Here is a 23,189-nt window from a genome sequence, read left to right as displayed (position 1 = left end):
TTAATTTTTTTCCAGTTTGAATAGGTCTGCATTTTATTTAGTGACACATTTTCAATAATTACACTTGAATGTTATTAATTTATGTATTTTGTGAAATTATACTGAGTATACACAGCAAGCATGAATTATTTTACCTCCGAAGAAGGGACACCTCTATTTAAGGGACGAGTTGTCCAGTCCCATAACTGTCTTTTATTGAGAGGTTCTACTGTAGTTAAGAAAGCAAATTTGAAAGCAAGATTATCTGCCAGATGTGAGGAAGATATTTAAATTGAGAGACAAATAAATATTAGAAAGTGCAAGAATTTACCGTTTGTTCCTGGTTTATTGTAACTTCCTCCACTTTCGCTTTGACATGGGGCATCCATGGTGTATCTGCAACAGGTACATGATCAGAAGCTATTTTAGGTGAGGGCAGGGTAAATTCAATATTCGGTGGGGGTACCTAGAAAAACATGACCTTTTTTTATTCTCAAATTCATTGATTTCTAGAACATCTGAAACAACCTGAAAATGTTGCATTTGCACATACTTTAAAAGTCACATGGGCACCATCTTCCATTCTTGGCCAACATTGATATCGATTTCTCCACAATACCTGAAATCTAAAAATAAAACACTTATATTATAAATATACATAATATGTGAGGCTTTTTCACCTGTTTTTTAGCCAAAAATACTATAAACAATACCTTAAATGTGTACAAAAACAGCAACATATTTAGTAAAAGTACACACATAAGGAAATTAATAAAAATGTGATTAAAATTAGTAGACCGTAAATGAAACTTCCTATAACATATTGTGTGTGTGTATATTGCTTTCGTTTGGAAGACTTCTGGTTTGTTTATGGCCCTTTCATAAATTTTTGAACTCCAACACGAACCCGTCACAAAAATTTGAAGTGGAAAAAAAGGAATCTAGCAACATCTACTAGTCAAGTAATTCAATATGTAAATGCATTTTTTTGGAGTTGACTCAATTTAATTTTTTTTGGTAAATTTTAGTAAATTCTTATTAATAAACAAAGTTTCATGAAATTCAATATGCGTTTTTACCTAATTAACAATAAGGCGCTCTTGCAAAACAAAAAGGAAATCTAGAATATCCTGGTATGTTAGTCTAGTAATATATAGGGCATATATATAAGTTTACCAGAACTTTCATGGTCTTAAAAAAAAAAAGAAATTCAAGGACTTTCCAGGTTGTGTAATACTCACCCCTAGGATCAACTTCTTCAAAAAAAAAAAAAAAATCTAAACCAGTTAGTGATACATAAAAATAAATAAATACTCATATGTTACCAATTAATAACATCTTTTTCTTTTGGACTTGGTTAAAATATACACCAGCAAACAAAAACAGTTACGATTTTTTAAAAATGAATACATAAATAACTGAATAAAAAATAAACATAAAACATAATGAAAAAACAAACAAACTAGAAAATGACATACTTCAAAATTGCATTAACTCTGCGTGAAGGGTCACTATGTTTGAGCTCTTGCATCAAAAGTTCTGAAGCATAATCAGGAGCCTTCACAGAAGCCAATATAAAAGCAACAGCTATGAAACAAAAAAATGCTCATTAAATCAGTATAAACATTAGCAAAATTTAGTTGCTACTAATTGAGGAATTGACATGAGGAAGACAAAGCAAAAAACGCCAAGTCAAGTATCGTGGACTACATGCAAGTATAATTTCCCATCGCTTGTAGAAACTAAACCATTTTGCGGATTGGTTTACTGTTTTTCCAATGACAGGGATGTGCTAGATGAAACCCACTTTTAGAGCAATCTCAGGCACAGGCAAATAGTGACTTTGGAGCAGCTTGGCTCAGGAAAATAGTGAACTAGGAGCAGTTTGGCTCACCAAAAAGTTTGTTTTGTAGAAACTTGGAGCACAAAAATAATGTAACTGGAGCGACAAAAGCATGTTTTGAAGTAAGCAATGGTGTTCCCTACAGGGATGTGCCGACCAAAACTCACTTTTGGAGCCATCTTGGGAGCATGAAAATGGCGAGTTTGGAGCAGTAAAACGGTGAATTTAGAGCAGTGTGGAGCAGTAAATTTGCAAATTTAGAGCAGCTTGCAGCAGCAAAAATATTAAATTTTGCAGCAATTTTGAACAACAATGTATATTTCACACACAGAAACATGTGTGACATGATAAAACAACAAACAAGGAGATTAAGGATGCAAAACCACCATAATTCCAACTACTAATTGAAGCTCTCTTGATTACTTTTGTTATTATTGCTATATTATTTTTTCTTTTTTTTTTCTCTCTCTCTAATATTTTTCTCAAAAGACTAGTCAAGTACTGCTCTACATTTTTTTTTTCTTTCAATTCTTCTGATTTAAATTTAGTTCACATATTTACTTTGCTTAATACATCACTACTTAAGTGCACATTTACGTTAGAGCGCTTTGATACCTATTTTTAAAATTTTTTTGCTTCATGAAACTCAAAAACATATTCAAAAAGACTAAAAATAAAATAATAAAAAAAATATAAAGAAAGCAAAAAGGAATGATTAAATTTAAAAAGTGAACTTCAGCAAGTTACAAGTCAGTTTTAAAGAGCTATTAATTATCTTTTTGTTTTTATTACTTTTTTTTTGTATGCATAAGTTATTTACTTATATCTGACCCAGTGGCGGCTCGTGGGAGGGGCCGGAGGGGACCTGGCCCCCCTCACTTTTTTCAGACAATAATTCATAACTTTTTAGCAGAGGTGGCTCGTGGGAGAGGCCGGAGGGGGCCCGGGCCCCCTCACTTTTTTTAGATAGTAATTCATAAATTTTTATTTATTTTCCTTTTTTTTTTTTTTGGTGCGTGCGTGCTTGAAAATAAAAAATGGAATGTATGTGTGAGAGGGAAAAGGGGGAGGAGGTCCAGGAAATATATTTTTTTGATATTACTTTGTTGCATTTTCCCCTTGAAATGAAATGATTCCTCCTAATATTCTCCAATTTTCCCTCAAGAAGAAAATTAAAATTTGAATGTAAAATGTTCAATAGTTACAGCTAGTTGACCCCACCTCCCCGCCCCATATTATTTCTTTCTCTCATTTTTTAAGCTTGTCTAAAAATAAAAGTCTCTCCAAATCCCCCCTCCCCCCTCCTTCCCGAAAAAACATTACGAAACATCTCAATTTTTATTTCCAACTTTCAATTTCGTAACATTTCCAGGAAAAGTCTCCAAATACCTTACAACATCGCAAAAATTGCGTTCGAAAATTGCTTAAAATAGAGTTTTTGGAGCTTCAGTTTCAAAAGATTGCTGTCCCTAATGTTACCAATTATGGTTCTACTATCGCGTTTTTAAGCCTTCATTTTCAGAAAAGATTCGGGAAAGGGTCCCCAAACCGCTTTCCTTTAATATCATCAAAACATAGGTTTTTTAAACAGCGACTTATGAAAAATTTAAGTGAAATAATCTCTCCTCCTCATATTACCATAGAATCTTGTGCTTCAGTTTTTAGGACTTCAATTTTGAAAAGAATTCCAGGGGAGAGCATAAGTACCCCTTTACCTAAAAATCTTGAAAATTTATCTACAATTGCGTTATTGGAACTGCAATTTCGAAAAATTGGAGGGGGGGGGAGGAAGGAATTGATTTCTATTTATTTTTCAAAAAAAAAAAAGATCGGGGAGAGTCCCAAAACTCCATCCCTTAGTATAACGTCAATAAATATGGTCTAAAACCGCGTTTTAAGGCTTCGATTTCTGCAAATTTCCCCGGAGTCCTCTGTACTGTTCTTTCCCCTAACATCATCAAAGGCAGTCTAAAATTGCGTTTTTAAAACTACTAAAAGTTTTAACATTGAGAGATTTGATGAGCAAATCAAATCAATCAAATTGATGAGATTTTTTCCCCTATTGTGCCCCTTTCCACCCTAAAAACTATTTTCTACTTGCGCCACTGCTGTCTGTTGTGTTGTATGTACATGAGTGCATATATTGTCAAAATATAATTTTTTTAATTCAAAAAAATGTTTTTTTCTTATGTTACACCGAAATTATTACTTGTTTTAAGTTACTGCTCATGTAGTTTTGAAGAAAATGTCAGAAGTTATCAATAATTTGAGGAAAATAAAGAGTTTGATGTTTTTTTTCTTTGTCTGCAGAAAAATTCTGTATCTGGCCCATGGAATAATATGCAGAAAGGTGCACTCGCATGAGAATTGCTCAGAATTTTTTTTACTAGTATTTAGTTTCTTAATTTATTTATTTTTCCTTTTTGAAAATTTAATTTATCTATTTTTACCTTATTTATTTTAAAGCGAATACTCGGATGTATTTTCATCTTTGTTAAAGGGATTTAATTTATAATTTTTACATATTTCTCTGATAACAATATTTTTGCAATTTTGTAAATTGGTCTGGCTTAAAATAAAATTAGTCAAAATAATTAGTTATTAAAAGACTAAACATATTACTATTAAAAATATTAGATTAATATTGCTTTTTCAAATTTATTTATTATAAAAAGCCTGCCCTGTAGCCCCTTATCGGTCCTGCAGGGGGAGACATACTGCAGCGCCGGAAAGGGTACTAGATATAAAAGTGAGATTAATAATTTTCGTGATGTATTTTGTAGCTTTTCCCAAGCTGATTTTTAAATTTTAATTTTGAAAGTCAATGAGTGAAAGTGCACCACACCCTGGAGGCAATCATGGACATAAACATGAAATTAATATATTTCGTGATTTACTTAGAAGTTAAAATATTTTGTAGCTTGTCCCTTGTTTAAAAAAAGGATTTAACTTTATTAATTTAACACAAATAACTATTTTGAGAAAATTTAAATATAAAAAGAATATTTTTTAAAAAATATTCTTTTTTGTTTTCAAAACCCAACGGGGGTGGGGGAGGGGTGTGTGTGCACCCATGATCTGGCCCCCCTCACTTTTTCAAGGCACGAGCCGCCACTGATCTGACAGTATATAACATATATATAAATATATATGCATATACGTTATATAATGAACTTGATTAACAAATCTGAAGATCAAGCAAAGGCAACATTAAAGCTTTTCATTTTTAAGTGTTTGATATTTAATCAGAAAATTAATACTGAAATTACAATGAACAAAAATTGATTTTGAGAAATGATGTCATAGGAAAAGGAATTTTAAAATACATGTGAAAAAAATAAATAAAATAAATAAGTAAAAATAAAAATTGAAGACAGGCAAAGAATATGGAAAAAATGCCTGAATCTGAGAAACTTGAAATATTTGCATATTTATTACCAGAGCATTAGAATTCCTCGATTATTGCTATCTTAAGTTTCTCCAACTAAAATTAGTGATCAATTTTCTGTCCTAAAATCTTAAGAAACTCAAGATTAAAAACTGGTGAACAATATATTTTTTTACAGATGGAATTCGCTTAAATTAATTTGGATGCAACTAGATTGACATTTCGAGTGGGTGTGGTAAGAAGTCAAACTTCCAAGTCCTCTTCTTCTAGAAACAAAAAATAAGAATGGTTGAAAATAATGGTCAATACAAAATTTTTCAAGTCAAAGGAACAGAATAACATAATAAATTAAAACGATCGAGTTTTTCAAAAGTAGATTCAATTGGATTTTGAAATGCGCAAAAAATCGGGACTAAATCGAAAAAATCGTAAAAACAAGCTCCAAATGCACAAACTTGATGATAATCAGCAAAAACTGCCAAATATGTTGAAGGAACTGCAACATTCCATGCAAAATCTCACTTTTGGCTCAAGTTTGTCCGATTTTGGCGCAGAGAAGTTCATTTAGCGGTCTTTTGGAGCAGTTTGGTGCAGGATCTGTGATTGGCACATCCCTGCAAAGAAAAATAAATGAAAAATTCGAAATTTGTTACTGTCTTTTCTATGACAGTCCCTCAATTGCTCTTAAATACATTTACAATAATTAATTTTTTTAACATTTATAATATAATTTATACGAAAAAAAAGTTTAAAAACTATTTTGGCCTGAAGGTTGGAGTTAGACCCCTACTTTTCTGATGATGATCCACTCCAAAATAAGAAGCTGGATCCGACCTTGAACCAAGGGTTATGAGGATTTTAGGATTTGGCATATTTTGTAGCCATAAAATAACAATCATCATACACTACATGACCAAAAGTATTCGGACACTTTCAAAAGTTTGCATTTTTAAGGATTTCTCAAGAAGTAAGAAACCAATTGCTTTGTAACTTTTGTCATATAAAAAGTATGATCTAGCTGTCATTTTCCAATAAAAGTTACATCACCTGCATGTTTTGGGAATCAGTAACAAATTGAGAAAAACAAAAATGTGTTTGATCATCATTCATCGTGAATAGCGGAGAATAAGCTGTAAGTTTCAGGAAATAGTTACCTTACTATGTTCAATTATTTTACATACTTTAGAGAAGGTATCATTGATACTCACAAAGATATAAGCATTTCTTTCAACGAATTTTATTTGAAGGTTTTTGGCTCATAACACGCTAAGTTTTCCATTAAAGCTTGTCAAACTTTCAAAAAACTTGACAGCACACAAAAGAAGCATAAAACTAAAATTTGAAGTCAAAATGTTGAAAATTTGATAAAATATGGACATTTAAAGCAATTAATTTTTCACTGCGCATGCACATAAGATAGCAATTTATAACCTTCACAATCTGAAACACAACTAGATTTCTCAACTCCTGATAAAATTCCAGTGTAATATCTTAAAAATTCAGAAAGATATCAGAAATCTAATGAGCCAAACTTTAATAATTCTTGAATAAGCAACGCATCTTGAGGGATTGTATTCAAGTTATCAACATTTGCTTGGAATCGCTCAGTGTGATTCATGATAAAAACAGATTATTTGCAAACGACCCCTTACGACATGTTGGCTATCCAAGAATTGTTGAAATTCGGCTCATTAGACCGCTGATAACTGTCTGAAATTTTAAGATAATGAACTGGAAAATCTTTATGAGTTGAAGAATCTAGTTTAGTTTTAGATTGCGAAAGTTATAAATTGCTAGACGAAAAACATTTGCGTGTTATGAGCTAAAAACCTTCAAATAAAATTCGCAGTTTTGAAAGAAATGCTCATATTTTTGTGAATATCAGTGATACTTGGTCAATTTTTTTTAAAAATAATTGTACACAGTCAGCTAACTAATTTCTGAAATTTACAGCTTATTCTCAGCTTTTTACGATGGATGATGATCAAAAACTATTTTTGTTTACCTCAATTTGTTACTGATCCCCTAAACACAAGAGTAGTGTAAATTTTATTGGAAAATGACAGTTGGACACCTTTTACGTGGCAAAAGTTACAAAGCAATTGGTCTTTTATTTCTTGAGATATCTTTAAAAATGAATTTTTGGAAGTCTCCCAATACTTTTGGTCATATAGGGTATATCACACCATTCTCACAAAAAAAAAAAATGGTCAACTGTATTCAGACAGAAACATATTGACAGGCTCAAAAAAATGGTCAGAATAGACTCAGCACACCTAAAAACATGTTAATCTACCACAATATGAAAATTTTCAGCAAACCTATACCAGTTTCTTTTATACAGAAGAAAGGATAAGGAATGATTATCAATTTCAATGTTAATCATTTAACTTCCAGATTGTTAATTTGTCTTACAGCCATAAACTAGAATGGGGTTCCTTGAAGTAAAATTGAAGCACTAAGGGTTATGTGGCCTAAAAAATTTGGATACTGCTGCTCACCTGTACATATTAACAAAGTTCAACATAATTAATAGCACAAAGATTAACACCTAAATTGCAAATGATACATAGTGAGATGTAAAATGTTATATAATATAATTACCAGCAGCTGAAGTCAACTGATAATTATATTCTAGTAGTAATTGCCATGACACAGTCAATATTTCAGTAAAAAGCTCTTCTGGCATAACAACTGCTCCTTTTATAATAGTTGACATGGAGCTATGAAATAAATCTTTCACCTAAAACAACAAAAAAGAGAAGATATAAAACATGCCACCCTTCATTTACAAGTACACAATATATTATGGCGGGAAATGCCTCTTTTTGCCTCTGATAGGCACAAGAAATAAATATGAAATACCTTTCATCCCTTACAAATGCCAGAAGCATGCAGATGCACTCTTTTCTTTATTAAGAATCTGGTCACACAACAGATCAAACACTTTTTTAAGTGTATAAAATTAACATTTTTATTATTTAAATAATTTTCGAAAATTCTTTTAAGAGTACATAATTTTAATTGTAGGGGTGCAAAACCTTTTTAAGTGAAGGGCCACTCACATTGCAGGAGCAGTAGTGGAAGGCTGCATGCAAGTTAATCATTTCGAGGGTTCAGAAAGGACGAGTTTTCTGAAATAAAATTTTGTGAAAGAACTAATTTTGATACGTGAATTTTTAGGAAGTCGCCGCTTTTACAATTTAGAATATTGTGAAGGAGCTGTAAAATGTACCCAATATGTGTCTGGATCAACCTATAATAACATTATTTGTTGCTTATTTTCCAAATGAAAGACTTAAGTTCTAGATTTATGAGCCTTTTGCTACTTTATTATTTAGGAATTGCTTTGATTTTCATAAAAACATCATCTGTTTTCTCAGCTTATAGGAAAATAAATTAGTATGAAAAATATTCACATCTTCTTTGAATTCAAAATCAAGCAAGAGCTAAGGTCTGTTTTGCGTGTTTCTGCGTTCTAAAAACAACTATTCCCTAAATTCTTAATTGGAAAAAACTCAATAAATTTCCATTTTCAGTATTAGAAACATTTGTTTTAAACTACAAATATCTGAAAATAGATGACACCCATTTAAAATAAGGAACATTTTTATTCATGCATTTCTGTAAAATAATAGGAACATATTTTTTGTTTACATGCATTACTAGTTTCTATTCATTCTTTACATATGTTTAAGAGGTAAGAAAAATGGATAACAATTCCTAGGGTTGTTCTTTCTTCTTCTTTTTTAAAATTTTCTATTATTCTATCTATTTTTTAAAGGTTCATACAAAGCATACTGAAGGTTCTAAAATAAATGAGAAAACAGGAGCAGATACTTTTTGTCTCAACCATGCTATTGAACATTCTTGTCCTTTCGGTAAGCTCACTAGTCTTTCAGGCTGAGGTTTAATGCCATCCTGACATGTTGCATTACTTGTTTAAATCAAGGCTACAGGAACAGTTGTGTTCACATCTGCTCGAATAGTCAAGCTGCCCTCTAAGTCCATGAATAAGGTTTTACTGACACCCCACATTCTTTGGGAATGCTGTAATACGCTTTGCACTCTTGCAGATCTGAATAAGGTCACTCTCGGTTGTGTACCTGGGCATTCTGGTGTCAAAGGTGATATGAAATGGCTAATCACTTTGGTAGGAAAGGTTCTGATACTCTGTTTGATGGTTCTGAACCAGCAATTGGGATTTCGAAAAATCTTATTAGGCCTGCTGTTTTTAGTATTTTTAGTTGGAAATAGTATTGTGACCGGTGTAACTTGGATGGACAACATCACGCTGAGGATTTAAATAGGGGTTGCTTGAGTATTAGGGCAAAAGAGCTTTTAGGTCTTAAAAGAAATTGTATTAAGAAGGCTATTGGTCTTCTTACTGGTCATTGCTCCTTAAAGCGGCACCTTACTGTAATGGGTGTCATTAATGATCCAAGCTGCAGGGGGTTGCCTTGGTCATGAGAAAACTGTCACTCACATCTTATGTGATTATGAAGTGTTTCTGCTAATACGTTCGAACACCTTGGTCATCATTTACTATAACTTTGGGAGATTCATGTCATTCTCATTTGGCGTTTGCTGAATTTTGATTCAGTTACATGTCTGTTATAATGCTTCTGTTTAGAGACTAGTACAATAGACCTCTGGTCGCAGTCCTTGATTCAATTGAGCCCCCCCCCCCCCACCACCCCTCCACCCTTCTTTTATTTTACTCAAGGTAACTTAAAAGAAAAATAATTCAACAACAATGACTAACCTGAGATTTTATGTATTTTAAAATGGGCAATTCTTCTTTTTGCTTATTTTTCTCCTTCATTTCTGCAATACTCCGTATTTTAGGCTCAGGATCTTTGATGTGCACTCCAGATTCTATGTCATGGGCTAAAAATGTGGTACTACTATGAAGAGATTTGAATACAGATAAATGTGGAACATCACTTGGCCTCTCTAGTTTATCAATGTGTGCAACACTTGCTTTTCTCCTAAGTGGTGAACTTGGAGCAGTTATGATCTATAAAGAAAAAAATATTTGAAACCTTTTTGGAAACAAAATATGAAATTAGAGGGAGGAAATTATGTTTTACAGGGAGTTTTATAAAAGCAAAAAGCATGTTTTTTTTTTCTTCTTCTGGCGGGACTGTTCATTACTGCAGGCTCAAGACTGGCGATAAAAAGTAAAGAGGGACCCTTCAAATGACGATCAAGCTTAGTTCATTCCTCTTAGCCAGCGCTTCAGGAAATCGTTGCGAGAAAAACTTATTTTGTACTTTGTAACATGGCCTCGAATGTTCTCCATAAACTCTCAACGTCTTCCTTTAAGCTCTCTGTCTCCAAGCATGAACATCCAAATAAATTGCAGGGAATCAGGAATTGACTTTTAGAGGTCTTGAGAACCAGTGGCCTTGCTCTGGTTCAGTCTTGATTTCTCTGTTAACACATTTTGCATGAGCTTCACACAGACTTTCCGCATTTGCAAATCTTTAATTACCGTCCCACATACCACTTATACTGAAATGTTCTTAGTGCCTGGGGTTTGTTGGAGACTTAAATGATAGTCTAATTTTAAAATATAGTACACAATTCATAGTGCTGTAAGTCCCAGTCGTTGTTGGATGTTCAGAACAGAACTCATCAGTGACGCTTTCCCATTACTCCTTGAAAGAATTGTGTTTTTTCCCCGACTAGGTACTTAACAAGCAGTCATCTTTGAAGGTCTATTGAAGCATTTAGGATGTTTCTGTAACATTTTTGAGTAGGATGCAAAATTTGCAAAACGTATCATCATTTAAGTGATTCCAAAACCACATTGCATGTTACAATGTGCAAAAAGTTTTCATGCAGAAAAATTTCCTGAAGCTCTGGCTGGTAGGAGAAAACTGAGTTAGGTCGCCAATGGAAGGGCAGAACCCCTACTACTTTTTCTCACCAGTTGGAGCATGCTGTAATAAACAGCCACGTCAGGAAAAAAAAACGCTCATAACTTTCATAACTCAAGCTGTATACAGCATTTTGCAAAATCAAAGAGTTGTATTGAAGATAAAATAGCAGTAATAATAATATAAATAAATACAATGAATTTATAAATAAATTCAGCCTAAAAGTAAATAATTGGGTTAATTAATAAAATAAATAAATTAATTAAGATAAAATAACTAAATAAAATTCAGTACATTTAAAAAGTAATGGTAAATATGCTTTCTAACTGTTTTTTTATAACCTTCATTCTTTGAGCATTTAAAAAAAATGAATTAAATACTTTTAATGTAATCAGTAAAATAAAAAATTTAATTAATTTTGTTAGGAGAGTCCCACTCAAATTCGAATAGTGCAATTATCTGAAGACTAAAAGATGCTTTAAGGAGCAAATCACTCATATATTTTCTGTAACTGATCAATACCTCAATTTTAAAATTTATTGTTATGCTTATAAGATAAAAATTAACCTAGAAACAACTTTTAAAACAAGCATTTTGAAAAAATCATTTCAAATTGCTTGACTTGTCATAAACAGGCTTTTGTAACAACCATATTATTGCTCATACAAATAAAACCCACCTTCTTAATTTTCTTTTCTTTTTTAAGATCACCTTTACCTTCTTCTTGCTTTCCAGAGTCAAGTAACAGTCCAAAAGAATCACCATAGACCTAAAGAATTATGAAAATTTTTACAAAAAATAAAGTTAATATTACGTATTTAAAGTAAAGTGGTATAAAATGCTTGACATGCAATTGCTAATTACTTACCTTTCTAATAGCTTTCACCAAGCGATTGCAAGATCTCATTTGCCGACGATAGCAGTTGTCATGGCAAAAATACTGATGGTTGCAATCAAAATTCAAATTTTTCAAAACCTTAATCATGACCTGAAAAGTAGAAAAATAGGTTTAATAAATATGACTTATTCTGATTACATGTAATGAAACATATTTATAAACTACAATATTAAGAATTTAATCAAGAATACTGAAGTTTATTTAAATCAAAATGAAAAAAGTCTAAAAACTTACTAATAACCTTCTTTATTATTATTATTACTAACACAAATTGGTAAATCTGTGGAAGCTTCATCCCCCCCAATAAATATTCTCAAATACAAATAAACAAAGGGTTTTCCATTTCTTCTTCAACCACACAATAAACAAGATCAAGTATCCACATATTAGTTTCATTATAAAAAAATCAAATACTCCACTTAGATAATAAATGTTAGATTTGCAGGATAAATAAAGAAATTTAGAAAAATTCTACCTTTAGTACAAGATGAAATAAAAAATTCTAATATTTCCCAGACAGGTAATATTGAGAATATTATACTTAATATGGCCTTCCGAATTATTCATATTTGTTGCAAGTGAAGAGGCTTACTAAATGATGTTGGATTGTTGGATTGTCTTGGATGAATCAAAATTAAGATAACTGTTTTATAACAAGATATTTAATTATGACCAATAGTACTAATATTAAGAATTCAGAAAAGTTTTACTTAAGTTATTATCTTGAGAAACACTGTAAGATGTTTTATTTGGTTCCAAAAACAAGGGGGAAAAATTAGTTTGCAAACATAAAGCAAACATATAATTTTACGGGCTGTTTTAGAAGTAAACACTTTTACAACGGCATCGAAAGATTACTTCAAAGTTAATTTTTGCTCGACTGATATAATTTTACTAATACAATAATAATAATAATAATGGTGATTTCTCATAATTTACAGCTTGCTAAAACTTTTTTCAGCCTAATTAATTATGAAGAAAACTAGCTGACCCGTGCAAAGTCACGCTTCGACAGAAGGAATTAAAAAATCTTTTTTTTTTTAAATATTTTTTTATTAACAGCAAAAATGTGACTTGTTTATTTTCTGCTGATTGTGGTGCAAAAATCTTTAAAATAATGTCTTACCTCTGAAGATTGATGAAGTATTAAGGAAGTTACAGCATACTCTCAAAGTACATATTTGAGAAATAATGTATAATATGCCATCACACTAAAATAAACTTTTTTTCTGAATTCAATACAACACAACTGTGGTTATGAATCCTCCCCCAAAGAAATAAGGGCATATATTTATGGAAATTTGAACCAGAATTCAGCCGAGGAAGATTTGTCATTAAAAACTACATTTTCTGGCCATGTGAAGATCAATCCCTTGCCTTTCAAGTTATTAGCAGAACGCTCTGACTAATTGAGCTAGTGAACCTCCATCTCGAGATGCTTTATACTAGAGGCGGGCAATGTTGTTCTTTTTAATGATTCGTTCATCAGATGATCGTTCATTCTTTTGATCTGTTCTTTTAACTCGTTCATTTAAAATATTTGCGGGTGATCTAATTGCACGCATACTCATGTACATTCGATATGTTTCATTAAATTAGTAATACTCTTTGAAGGAAATATAACTAAAATTATCTAAAGGTAAGAAAATATGCCAATGAAAAATGAATTAAAAAAACTTTATTCAGGTTTAGATGCATAAAGCAATTATAGTTCATTTTGTAAAATATTTTTCAATTGCCAAATAATAAAGTATGTTTTCCATTCCGAAAATCGCAGGTTCCATTTCAGCATGTCAAAAAATTAAGTTATAAAATTTTTCCAGCTACAGCACTGTATACATTACTACAGCACTATACGCTTTGTCTATTGGTGTATTATCAATAGACAAAGCATAACGAAAAAAGTAACAACAAACATATCAGTAGCACAGTCGGAGTACCGAATATATCTTAAGTTAAAAAAAAAAAAAAACTCACATAAATATTAGGGAACTTCAAAATTATTCTGTAGTACAGCGGGATTTTGGAACTATAAGGAGCCAATCTCCTGGCTTCTTGCAGGATTTACTTTATTGTTCTAAACATTTAATTTTATTGTCAAATTTTAAAAAATGGGCTTTTGAGGAAGGACTGTTTTTGTTATTTGAATTAGCAGTTTTCCCATGCTGCCACTCATCAGTCCGGCATATAATTTCGTGCTAATAAGTATAAAACTGAAGCCCTCGGCTGGAATGACTGAGCTGGCGGTATATTTCATGTATTTCTGCCTTAGTCCTGGCTGTAGGGCGGTAACTTCCTGAAAATACCATGCCTCGCCTTCAATCTTCGAGCTGAACCGAACCATTGCTTCAGTCACTGGTCTGGTCAGTGCTAATTCTATACTAGCTACCAGTTTGTTTGGTACTCTTGGCTTACTTAAGAGGTTTTCCACCTCCAGCTCAGTCACTTCCTATGCCGGGCTGATGAACTGCAGTCCTCGGCTGGAATCATTGAGTTGGCAGGGTATTTCATGTATTTCTGCCTTAGCCTAAACTGTAGGGCGGTAACTTACTAAAGTTGAGAGTAAGTTCAAAATTTTCGAAACAGACTGAATACATAACTAAAGATTTAAAAAAAAAAAAGAAATGTACAAAACTAATAATACCTTTAGCCAAGGAAGATTTTTGGTAAGCATAGAATCATCACTCTCTGCAACATCTGGTGGAGTTTCAGGAGCTAAGTCATCACTAAGAACCCCAGGGGACTCTTCTCCAGAGAGATCAGCTTTATCACTGGTGTCACTTCGATCAGAAATAGCACTAACTTTGCGCTTCGAGTGTATGCTGTCAGCCCTTTGGAGCACTAAAAGAAAGTTTAATAAAGTAACTAAAAATGTTTTTTTTTTTTTTTTTAAAGCTAGGTTTGTACACTTTATGATTTAGGATCAATACAGACTAAGTTGTGAACTTGCTTCTGATATAGAAGCACTTTTAGATAGCATAAAGGAAACTTTTTTCCCCTTAAATATTTTATTTCTTATTTAAAAAAAAAGTAAGATACATGCATTTTATTTTTCAAACATTAATAACAATATTTACAAAATATATTATATGCAGGTTTTATTCATTTTTTTTACTTATTTATTAATTTTTATCTATTTATTTATTTTTGTAGAAGTTTAACTGGATAAAAATTGACTTTTATTGGTTACAAAAACTAGCAATGATAAAACAATTTTTTAATACTGGAAGCAAGGTATATTTCTATTCTCTGACAAAGTGTAATTTATTTTAAGGGTTTTGTTAATCCTCACCCCCACATTGATGCTGCTTGATTTTTATACAAAGTAAAAATCAAATATTGCAATTCAGCACATTACAATGATATTTTTTTTAAATTGACACTTGTCTTGTTAATATGAAGAATTCAAGACACCCAATTTGCATGAAAGGGTCATATATAGTCGGTTGATCGGGTTTGAGATAGCAGCATATGCTCTTGCTTCTTTTACAGGTATACCTGCATATGGTTACACTTGTAATCACTCTAGTTTCCTACTTTTTAATTTCTTTGTTTATGCACTTAATTTAGATTTGAATCTAAGATTAGATTTGAATTTTTGATTCTTAAAATCTCTTCCTTAACTTTAGGTAAAATCTGTTGTCGTTGTCATATTTCAGGTTGCTGCTCTAAGTACCATACTGATAGGATGTGGAGTTACAGAGATTTTACAGCATGTGCCACCTCTCACCCCTGCCCCCAACCCCCCTCTTCCTTCAAAAAATGGATAATCAGCATCCTGAATATTTTCTGAACTTATCAAAAATAATTCAACAGTTTTTATATCAACTGCTTTTTACCTCTAAAGCAACATATAACAGAACCATTTTCACTCCTCGAATTTTACATTAAACTAAAGTAAAGGAAAAACAAAAGGATTCTTAATGAAAATATGGAGCAATTTTATAAGTAACAAAAATATATTTAAAATCAGGAAAGAAGAAAATTTAAGTACTTGCTATATCTTCCTCGTCCTCTGCAAATGTGGATGAACGGGCTCGACTTCGCCTCTCGCTAGGTTTCTTCAATTTTAGACTTCTTCTCTTGAAACTAGAACTATTACCAGCTGTTGATCCCGGACCTCGTCGAAGTAAACGTGATCGACCAAGCGTCAACCTTCTGCCTACAAAATTTTAAAGAGACTTACTATAACATATCTAGCAAGCAGGGCTATGAGCTGAGCAAAAAATGCATAAATAGATGCAGTGTGGCTGCTTTTACATCAATTTAAAAAAAGTGAATCAGAAAACATAGCTACATGTTATATAATAGAAATAATATTAATATAGTGTTTTCAGAACTAAAAAAGTAACTGTCATGAACTTATACCTCTAGTTGTTAGTAGCAGTAATCTATACAAATAAAGCAGTGTGTCTATACTATATTAATAAAATAGAATGTGCGTTTGCTCCTCATACAAATCAGCAGTTCACATAGTACTTTCATCAAATTTGGTACTTTGGCACCCAGAGAAGGTGGCTAAAAACATTTCAAGGTGTTCAAAATTTTCTTTATTATCTTAATAACCCTGCTATCTAAACTGAAATTTAAGAGGCTGCTCATAAATGTTACACTTTTATCAACACTTGTCACAAAATGTCACACTCCACCTTACCCCTCCTTCCCTTTGTCACGTCATGTTATATTAAACATTCCAAAATGTTTTTATTTCTACTAAAATGTGTGATGTCGTAACTCCCCCTCCCGCCATAAGATACGTAACTCACCTAACCTCCTGGAAACGTGATATCAGTGGTGGATGACCCCTAATGTCAATATAAATTTTTAATTTTATCAAAGCAGTTATAAAAGAGAGAAAACAGTACATATTGAATAATGTCTCAAAAACAAACCTTTTTTATCTTCCTCTTCTTGAACTGTAAGTGTGGTATTACTACTGTTTTCTGATTCCATATCAATGTCGATAGTACGATCATCTTGATGAAGGAAACTAATTCTACGATCTCCTAAGATTACAAAAAGAATAAAGGAATATAAAGAAAATTTAAGCAATGGTGTTGCTAGAAAGTAAAAGAATATGGAAATAAAAAATATTAATAATAGAAAGCTTCATCAAAAGCACACATTATCCTAAGATATTTAATTTTTGGCATGGTAAAAATTTGTTTCAACATAAAATTGCAATACTTCTTTATTATTTTTGTTTTAAGTATTGCATGAAGTACTTCTTATTTAACTAAAAAAGAAATTAAGTCCTTTTTTTTTTTTTTTTTTGAGCACATTTTTGTACAAGCCTATTGAATTGCATGTGAATAATGAAAGATAGCAAAAATTAAAAAAAAATTTCACAAACATGTAGTACTGAATGGATAGCTCATTTGTGATTAAACTGTAAAAGCATAACTCAGAAACATAAGACATGAAAACCACAAGGATTGAACTAGAGTTTTAAAATTTATATCAAGATCAAATTAGTTTGAATTGTAATTCCTGATATTTTTGCACAAACATCAGAATTTACAATTCATAAAATAAACAATTTTTACCTGGAGGATCTGAAAGGGAACCTACACTGCTAAGTGCCATACTCCATCTACGATTGGCAGTGCTACGAGGTTCAAACATAGGTTTATCTCTCATTGACATTAAACGGTTGGCTTTATGAGGCAGATATTGGAAAGTTTCTCTCATGAAAGCTGTTATCTCTAATAACAAATGACAGGCAGCTACCTGAAGTGCAAAAGGACAATCAGATCCACTAGGATTTACGCATGCTGCAAAGAAACAAACAAACAGATGAAAAAATGAGTAAAGTTTCTTGACATATTTTTTAAGTCAAAAACTACATATGCTATATGGAAAAACTGCCACAACTACCATACACATGCTACTTAATGTCACATTAAGTACCTGTTTATGAGCATACAGCTAAATAATCTTTTCAAACAAACGTAGTTTTAATTTCATTCCCCTCACACACATCCCGAATTCTTACCTTTAATAATAATACAATTAAGAAAATAAAGTTAAAAAGCTAAAAAAGTTTTTTTTAATGAAAAAAAGTTATATTTTTCTAACTAAGCAAATTAGAGAAAAACTTACCCTCGGAATAAAATTATGTCCAAAAAGGAGGGGGGGGGGGAGAGAATTGGATAAAAAATATTTTTTATCAGTTGGTACTGAAAATGAAATTGCTGCAAATAACTATATAAGTAGTTCATCATTTTGTCCTCAGATAACAAATAAAAACATTAAGCATTCAAGTTTGAGATACCCAAGTTTGAAAATCTAGCAATAAAGATTTAAAACTTAATATAAAGATAAAGATAAATGTATTATGATATGCATATAAAGATAAATGTATTATGATGCAAGTGCTACAAAAGTTCAGGATCATAAGTGAGTAAAAAAGCGAACCTTCATCTAAAAAATCTTCTTCCTCGTCTTCGAGCCTTAATTGTCGTTTTTTGTTTTCCTCAACAGAACTAAGAGTCTGATCTTCTTTTATTAAAAGTTCTTCTAATCTATATCCTATTGCCTGGAATTTAAATAAAACAATATTTTAGCAGTTATATTATTAAATCAAGATATCTTTACTAATAATAAAGCAGAAAGTCTCTCTGTCCGGAGGATGTCTGTAGGATGTCTGTAGGATGTCTGTAGGATGTCTGTAGGATGTCCGTAGGATGTCTGTGACGCGCATAGCGCTTAAACCGTTCGGCCGATTTTCATGAAATTAGGCACAAAGTTAGTATGTAGCATGGGGGTGTGCACCTCGAAGCGATTTTTCGAAAATTCGATGTGGTTCTTTTTTTATTCCAATTTTAAGAAAAAAACTATCATAAATTACGAAATCATCATAACGTGGAACCGTAACATGGGCACAAGCCAATTGGCGAGATACGAAATTATCATAGCGTGGAACCGTAACGTCGGTACAAGCCAATTGGCGAGAAAATTCACCATACATTATTTGTAAAATATACAAGCGAACCAAAAGACCTTTAAATTTTCTATTACGGGCGAAGCCGTGCGGGTGCCACTAGTAGAGAATAAATGAGTAGATAAACTTTTTTAAAAAATATACATATAAAACAGGATAATATTTGTCATATAATTGAAGCAAGAAAATTATTTCAAGAAATACACATCAAGAAACAGAATAGATATTTACAGTGCTATATGAACAGTGAAAATTAAAAACACTAGATACTGGCTTCATGATGAATAAGATGAAAAATGAATTAGTGTTTTGTACTATTAAAATGCTTCTGTTATATAAAAAAAAAAGGTTAGGAAGTATCTCAATGAGGGAAACAGTATCACAATCGTTATTTAAAAGAGCAAAACTCACTTCAGCCCACTGATAAAATAATTTTCCTGAAGCTTTTTGCAAGGCATCTGTTCTTCTTAAATCAGAATGTGTTATTCTGTGGGCATGGAGATTGGATGAACGGACAATAGGAAGATTTGTACGCATCCAAGTTGGCCAGCAGCCTTTGTTACAACGATGAACAAAATGAGCACATTCTAAATACAGAGCAGCTCGGGCAACAACAGGTGCTTTCTATTGAGAAAACAAAAAAAGTAAAACAATTCTGAACTAATAATATTCAAACACTTTTATTAAAGCTAAATTTAATAGCTATGTGCTTGCAGCGAAAGACTTTTTCCCTGACATTGCAAAAGTGCAGTAAAAACTCGAGCAATCCTTTTTTTCAGGAGTATACACAGTAAATACGGAAAAACAGCACATATGGGTTAACATGAAAAACATTAAATCATAATGATATATGAGGGAAAACAACAAATGCAGGAACAATGGATCAAGGTCATTTAACAATAAAACGAAAATTTTCAGAAAAATACGGGAGAAAAAACGTTTTTTCCCCGAAGGGGGTTTATTTCCACTACGGAAAAATTGAAAAATTGATATTTTTCAACTTTTCTGGAAGTTTTAATTGAAATTTTCAGCAGAAAGTGATAAAATTAGAAACTAACTTCTCATTCTTAAATTCTGCTGCTATTTCCTTCTCCTCCCAACCCTTCCTTGTATGTTAAAGCACTATCTAACTTTGATAATGCAAGTTGTTGTTGTCTTTTTTTTGCCGATAGAGGGCGCTGTTGCTGGGGTGATATTTTGCTGCTCCTGAGATAAGTGACTTTTTACTGTAATTGTTTATTTTTAAGTATTTTTGTGCTTTTAAGTCTTATTTTTGATTTACTTGCTTTCTTAAAGTGTTTTTATATTCTTTGTAGCTAAGCCTAAAATGTGCTGATTTCTTGTTGTTAAGCCTGAGTGCTCTGTTAAGTGTGTAACTTGTTTATTTTAATTTACTGCTTGTCTTAGGATTTTGTAATTTTTGTACCTTTTACTTCCAATGCTTTCTAATTCTAATAATTAGTTTTATTTCTTCAATTTTGCATTTTTGTATTGACTTTTAAGTGTATCATTTTGAGCTAGAATGGGGGTTATATGCATAATGAAGGAAGTTAAAAGTGGTAAAGGGGACAAGTGGATTTCTTGTGACCTATGTCAGGTGTTCTGCTTGTTTAAGGGGAAGGATGAGTCTGAGAAGGATTTCATTTGCACAAATTGTGTTGAACTCTCAGAAATCAGGGTTAGGATGCTTACTTTGGAAGGTGAGTTAGCATTAGGCTGTAGGCATGTAGATGGGGTAAACACTCCAGAGGGAAAGGGGGAAGTTAGCAAAAAGGAGGTTGGCATTAGCTGTGTGTTAGATAGTGGGAATATTCCAGAATTAAAGGAGGAAGTTAGTAAAAAGGATGTGGGAATTAGCTGTGTGTTAGATAGTGGGAATATTCCAGAGGTAAAGGGGAAGTTATTGCTGAGGCAACAGACTGGGAAACAAAGGGTATAATTTTGGGAGATTCAATGGTGCGTGAGGTGGGAAACTCAATAGGCAGAGTTAGACGTAAGGTGGCTAGATGTTGTTTGTCAGGGGCTCGGGTGAGAGATGTAAATAGGGTTGCTGAAAAGAAGGGGGTATTTAATAAAGAGGATATAGTTACTTTGTGGGTGGGAACTAACGATGTAGGCCATAGTAACAACGATGAGTTTACAAAGGAATGGGATTCCCTGTTGGACAAAGCAACCAACTGTTCGGCAAATGTCCAAGTGGTTGGTTTGCTTCCCAGACATGGAGTGCATAGGAGTTGGTTAAACCAACGGGCTAGGTGTATGAACCTGGTACTCAAGGAAATTTGCGTTAAGCGTAGTATCAGGTTTATTGATGTGTGGAGTAAATGTAAATGCGATTGGATTGCTAGGGATGGCCTGCATCTGAGCTCTACGGGGGTCAAAATGGTAGTGGTTTGGTTTTAGAGGATTCAGAATCAAAAAACTAAGTTGGAATAGGGGGCATGCTTTAAGGAGTAGAATTCGAATGGGTATTAACTATTGGGATTTTAGTAGAAACGGAAATAGGGTAGCTAGTAAGAGAAAAGATTTTAACAGTTGGGATTCAAATAATCGCGCAGCATTAAATAAAGGTAAGATGGGCTTACTTAAGGTTTTTTATACAAATGCTCGTAGTATAAGGAACAAGATGGAAGAATTGAAAAGCATAACAACAGACAAGAGGTTGGATATTATTGGAGTTACCGAGACATGGGCTACCGAAAGTGATGATGATTTATTATCTATTGCTGGGTACAATTTGTTTAGACAAGATAAAGTAAAAGAGGTGGTGGGGTTTTATTTTATGTCAGAGACACTTTAACTTGCAATGAATTGGTAATTAATGATAAACCTAATGAGATTGATATGATTTGGCTGGAGTTGATGAGCAATAAGGGCAATAAACTACGTCTAGGGAACATTTATAGGCCACCCAACTTAAGCCAGGGTCAAGATGAACAGTTGTTTAGTATTATTAGTGACAGTTCAAGCAAGGGGTCAGTCATTATAATGGGAGATTTTAATTTTCCAGGAATTGATTGGAATAATTTTTACCATAGTAATAGCAGAGAAGAAGAATTTTTGAAAGTAATTGATGACTGTTTTTTAGATCAAATTGTAACTCAGGGTACTCGACAGGACGTGATTTTGGATCTAGTTTTCTGTGATATGGAAGGTTCTGTTCAGGGGTTATGTGTAGGGTAACACATTGGAGACAGTGCCCACAACAGTATTAGGTTTGGGATTAAATTTGATATGCAAAAGGTAGAGAATTTTAGGTTTGTGCCCAATTTCAGAAATACTGATTTTGTGGCACTTAGGCAGAGTTTGAAAGCAGTTTTTTCTTCTGGATTGGACAATAGTGATGTGAATCTTCAGTGGGCAGAGTTTAAGGAAAATCTAGCGAATACGGTTGGGGATCATGTTTCTTTTAGGAGAAAGGGTGTCAACACTAAAATTTGGCCAATGTGGTTCTCAAGGGAAACTAAAGACGCTCTAAATTACAAGCAAGCTGCTTTTCATAGGTTTAGAGAAACTGGTCACAGTGCAAATAGGCTTCAATATTGTAAGGCAAGGCGTAAATTTAAGTATTTGGTACGGATTCAGAAAAGAGAGTTGGAGCAAAAGACTGGCAGATAACATAAACAGGAATCCCAAGAGGTTTTTTGCATATGCTAATTCGGGGAAAGTTTGAAATAGTCATATTGGGCCACTGGTTGATGAGCACGGAATTTTAATTCAGGACGATAGTGACATTGTTAATGTTCTTAATAACTTTTTTCGAGTGTTTTTAACGATAACTGTATCTCAACAGTTGACACCAACAAGACAAAAGCTATAGTACAGCTTGAAGACTTTGTATTTTCCAGGGATGACTTTTTACTGCATTTGAAAAAAATTAAAGAGACTAAGGCTCCGGGACCAGATAATATTTGTCCAAAAATTTTAGTTGAATGTGCGGAGGAATTAGCAGATGTAATCGTAAATATTTTCAATGCTTCTTATAACTCGGGGACTGCCAGAGGACTGGAAGCTGGCTAACATTACACCGCTCTTCAAGAAAGGGTCTAAAGTGAGTGCGGGAAATTATAGACCTCTGAGTCTAACTTCAGTGGTTTGCAAAATTTTTGAAACATTGATAAAAATTAAGATAGTAAATTTTCTAGAGACTAATAATCTATTGACTAGTTTTCAGTACGGTTTCAGGAAAGGTAAAAATCTTGTGCAACTAATTTATTACACTTCTATGACAAAGTTACCATGGCTTTGGACAA

At 32.6% G+C, this 23,189-nt stretch overlaps 1 protein-coding gene across 1 annotated transcript in view; it reads right to left on the bottom strand.

Annotated features, from left to right (window-relative positions):
• The window catches only part of LOC129235191 (protein unc-80 homolog), a 151,876-nt gene that overhangs the window by 71,509 nt on the left and 57,178 nt on the right, over window positions 1–23,189 (bottom strand). Inside the window, exons 21-33 of the mRNA XM_054868885.1 lie at window positions 19,348–19,560; window positions 18,411–18,531; window positions 17,540–17,767; window positions 16,886–16,999; window positions 15,988–16,155; window positions 14,638–14,834; window positions 11,964–12,083; window positions 11,775–11,864; window positions 9,976–10,230; window positions 7,815–7,953; window positions 1,458–1,566; window positions 533–605; window positions 311–445 (exon numbers count right to left, since the gene is read on the bottom strand). Coding sequence (XP_054724860.1) covers window positions 311–445; window positions 533–605; window positions 1,458–1,566; window positions 7,815–7,953; window positions 9,976–10,230; window positions 11,775–11,864; window positions 11,964–12,083; window positions 14,638–14,834; window positions 15,988–16,155; window positions 16,886–16,999; window positions 17,540–17,767; window positions 18,411–18,531; window positions 19,348–19,560 — 1,962 coding nt within the window. The remainder of the gene's footprint in view (window positions 1–310; window positions 446–532; window positions 606–1,457; window positions 1,567–7,814; window positions 7,954–9,975; window positions 10,231–11,774; window positions 11,865–11,963; window positions 12,084–14,637; window positions 14,835–15,987; window positions 16,156–16,885; window positions 17,000–17,539; window positions 17,768–18,410; window positions 18,532–19,347; window positions 19,561–23,189) is intronic.

This window comes from Uloborus diversus, chromosome 2 (genome assembly GCF_026930045.1).
Source record: "Uloborus diversus isolate 005 chromosome 2, Udiv.v.3.1, whole genome shotgun sequence".
Lineage (NCBI taxonomy): Eukaryota > Metazoa > Arthropoda > Arachnida > Araneae > Uloboridae > Uloborus > Uloborus diversus.
This window is presented reverse-complemented; position numbering and strand designations above follow the sequence as displayed.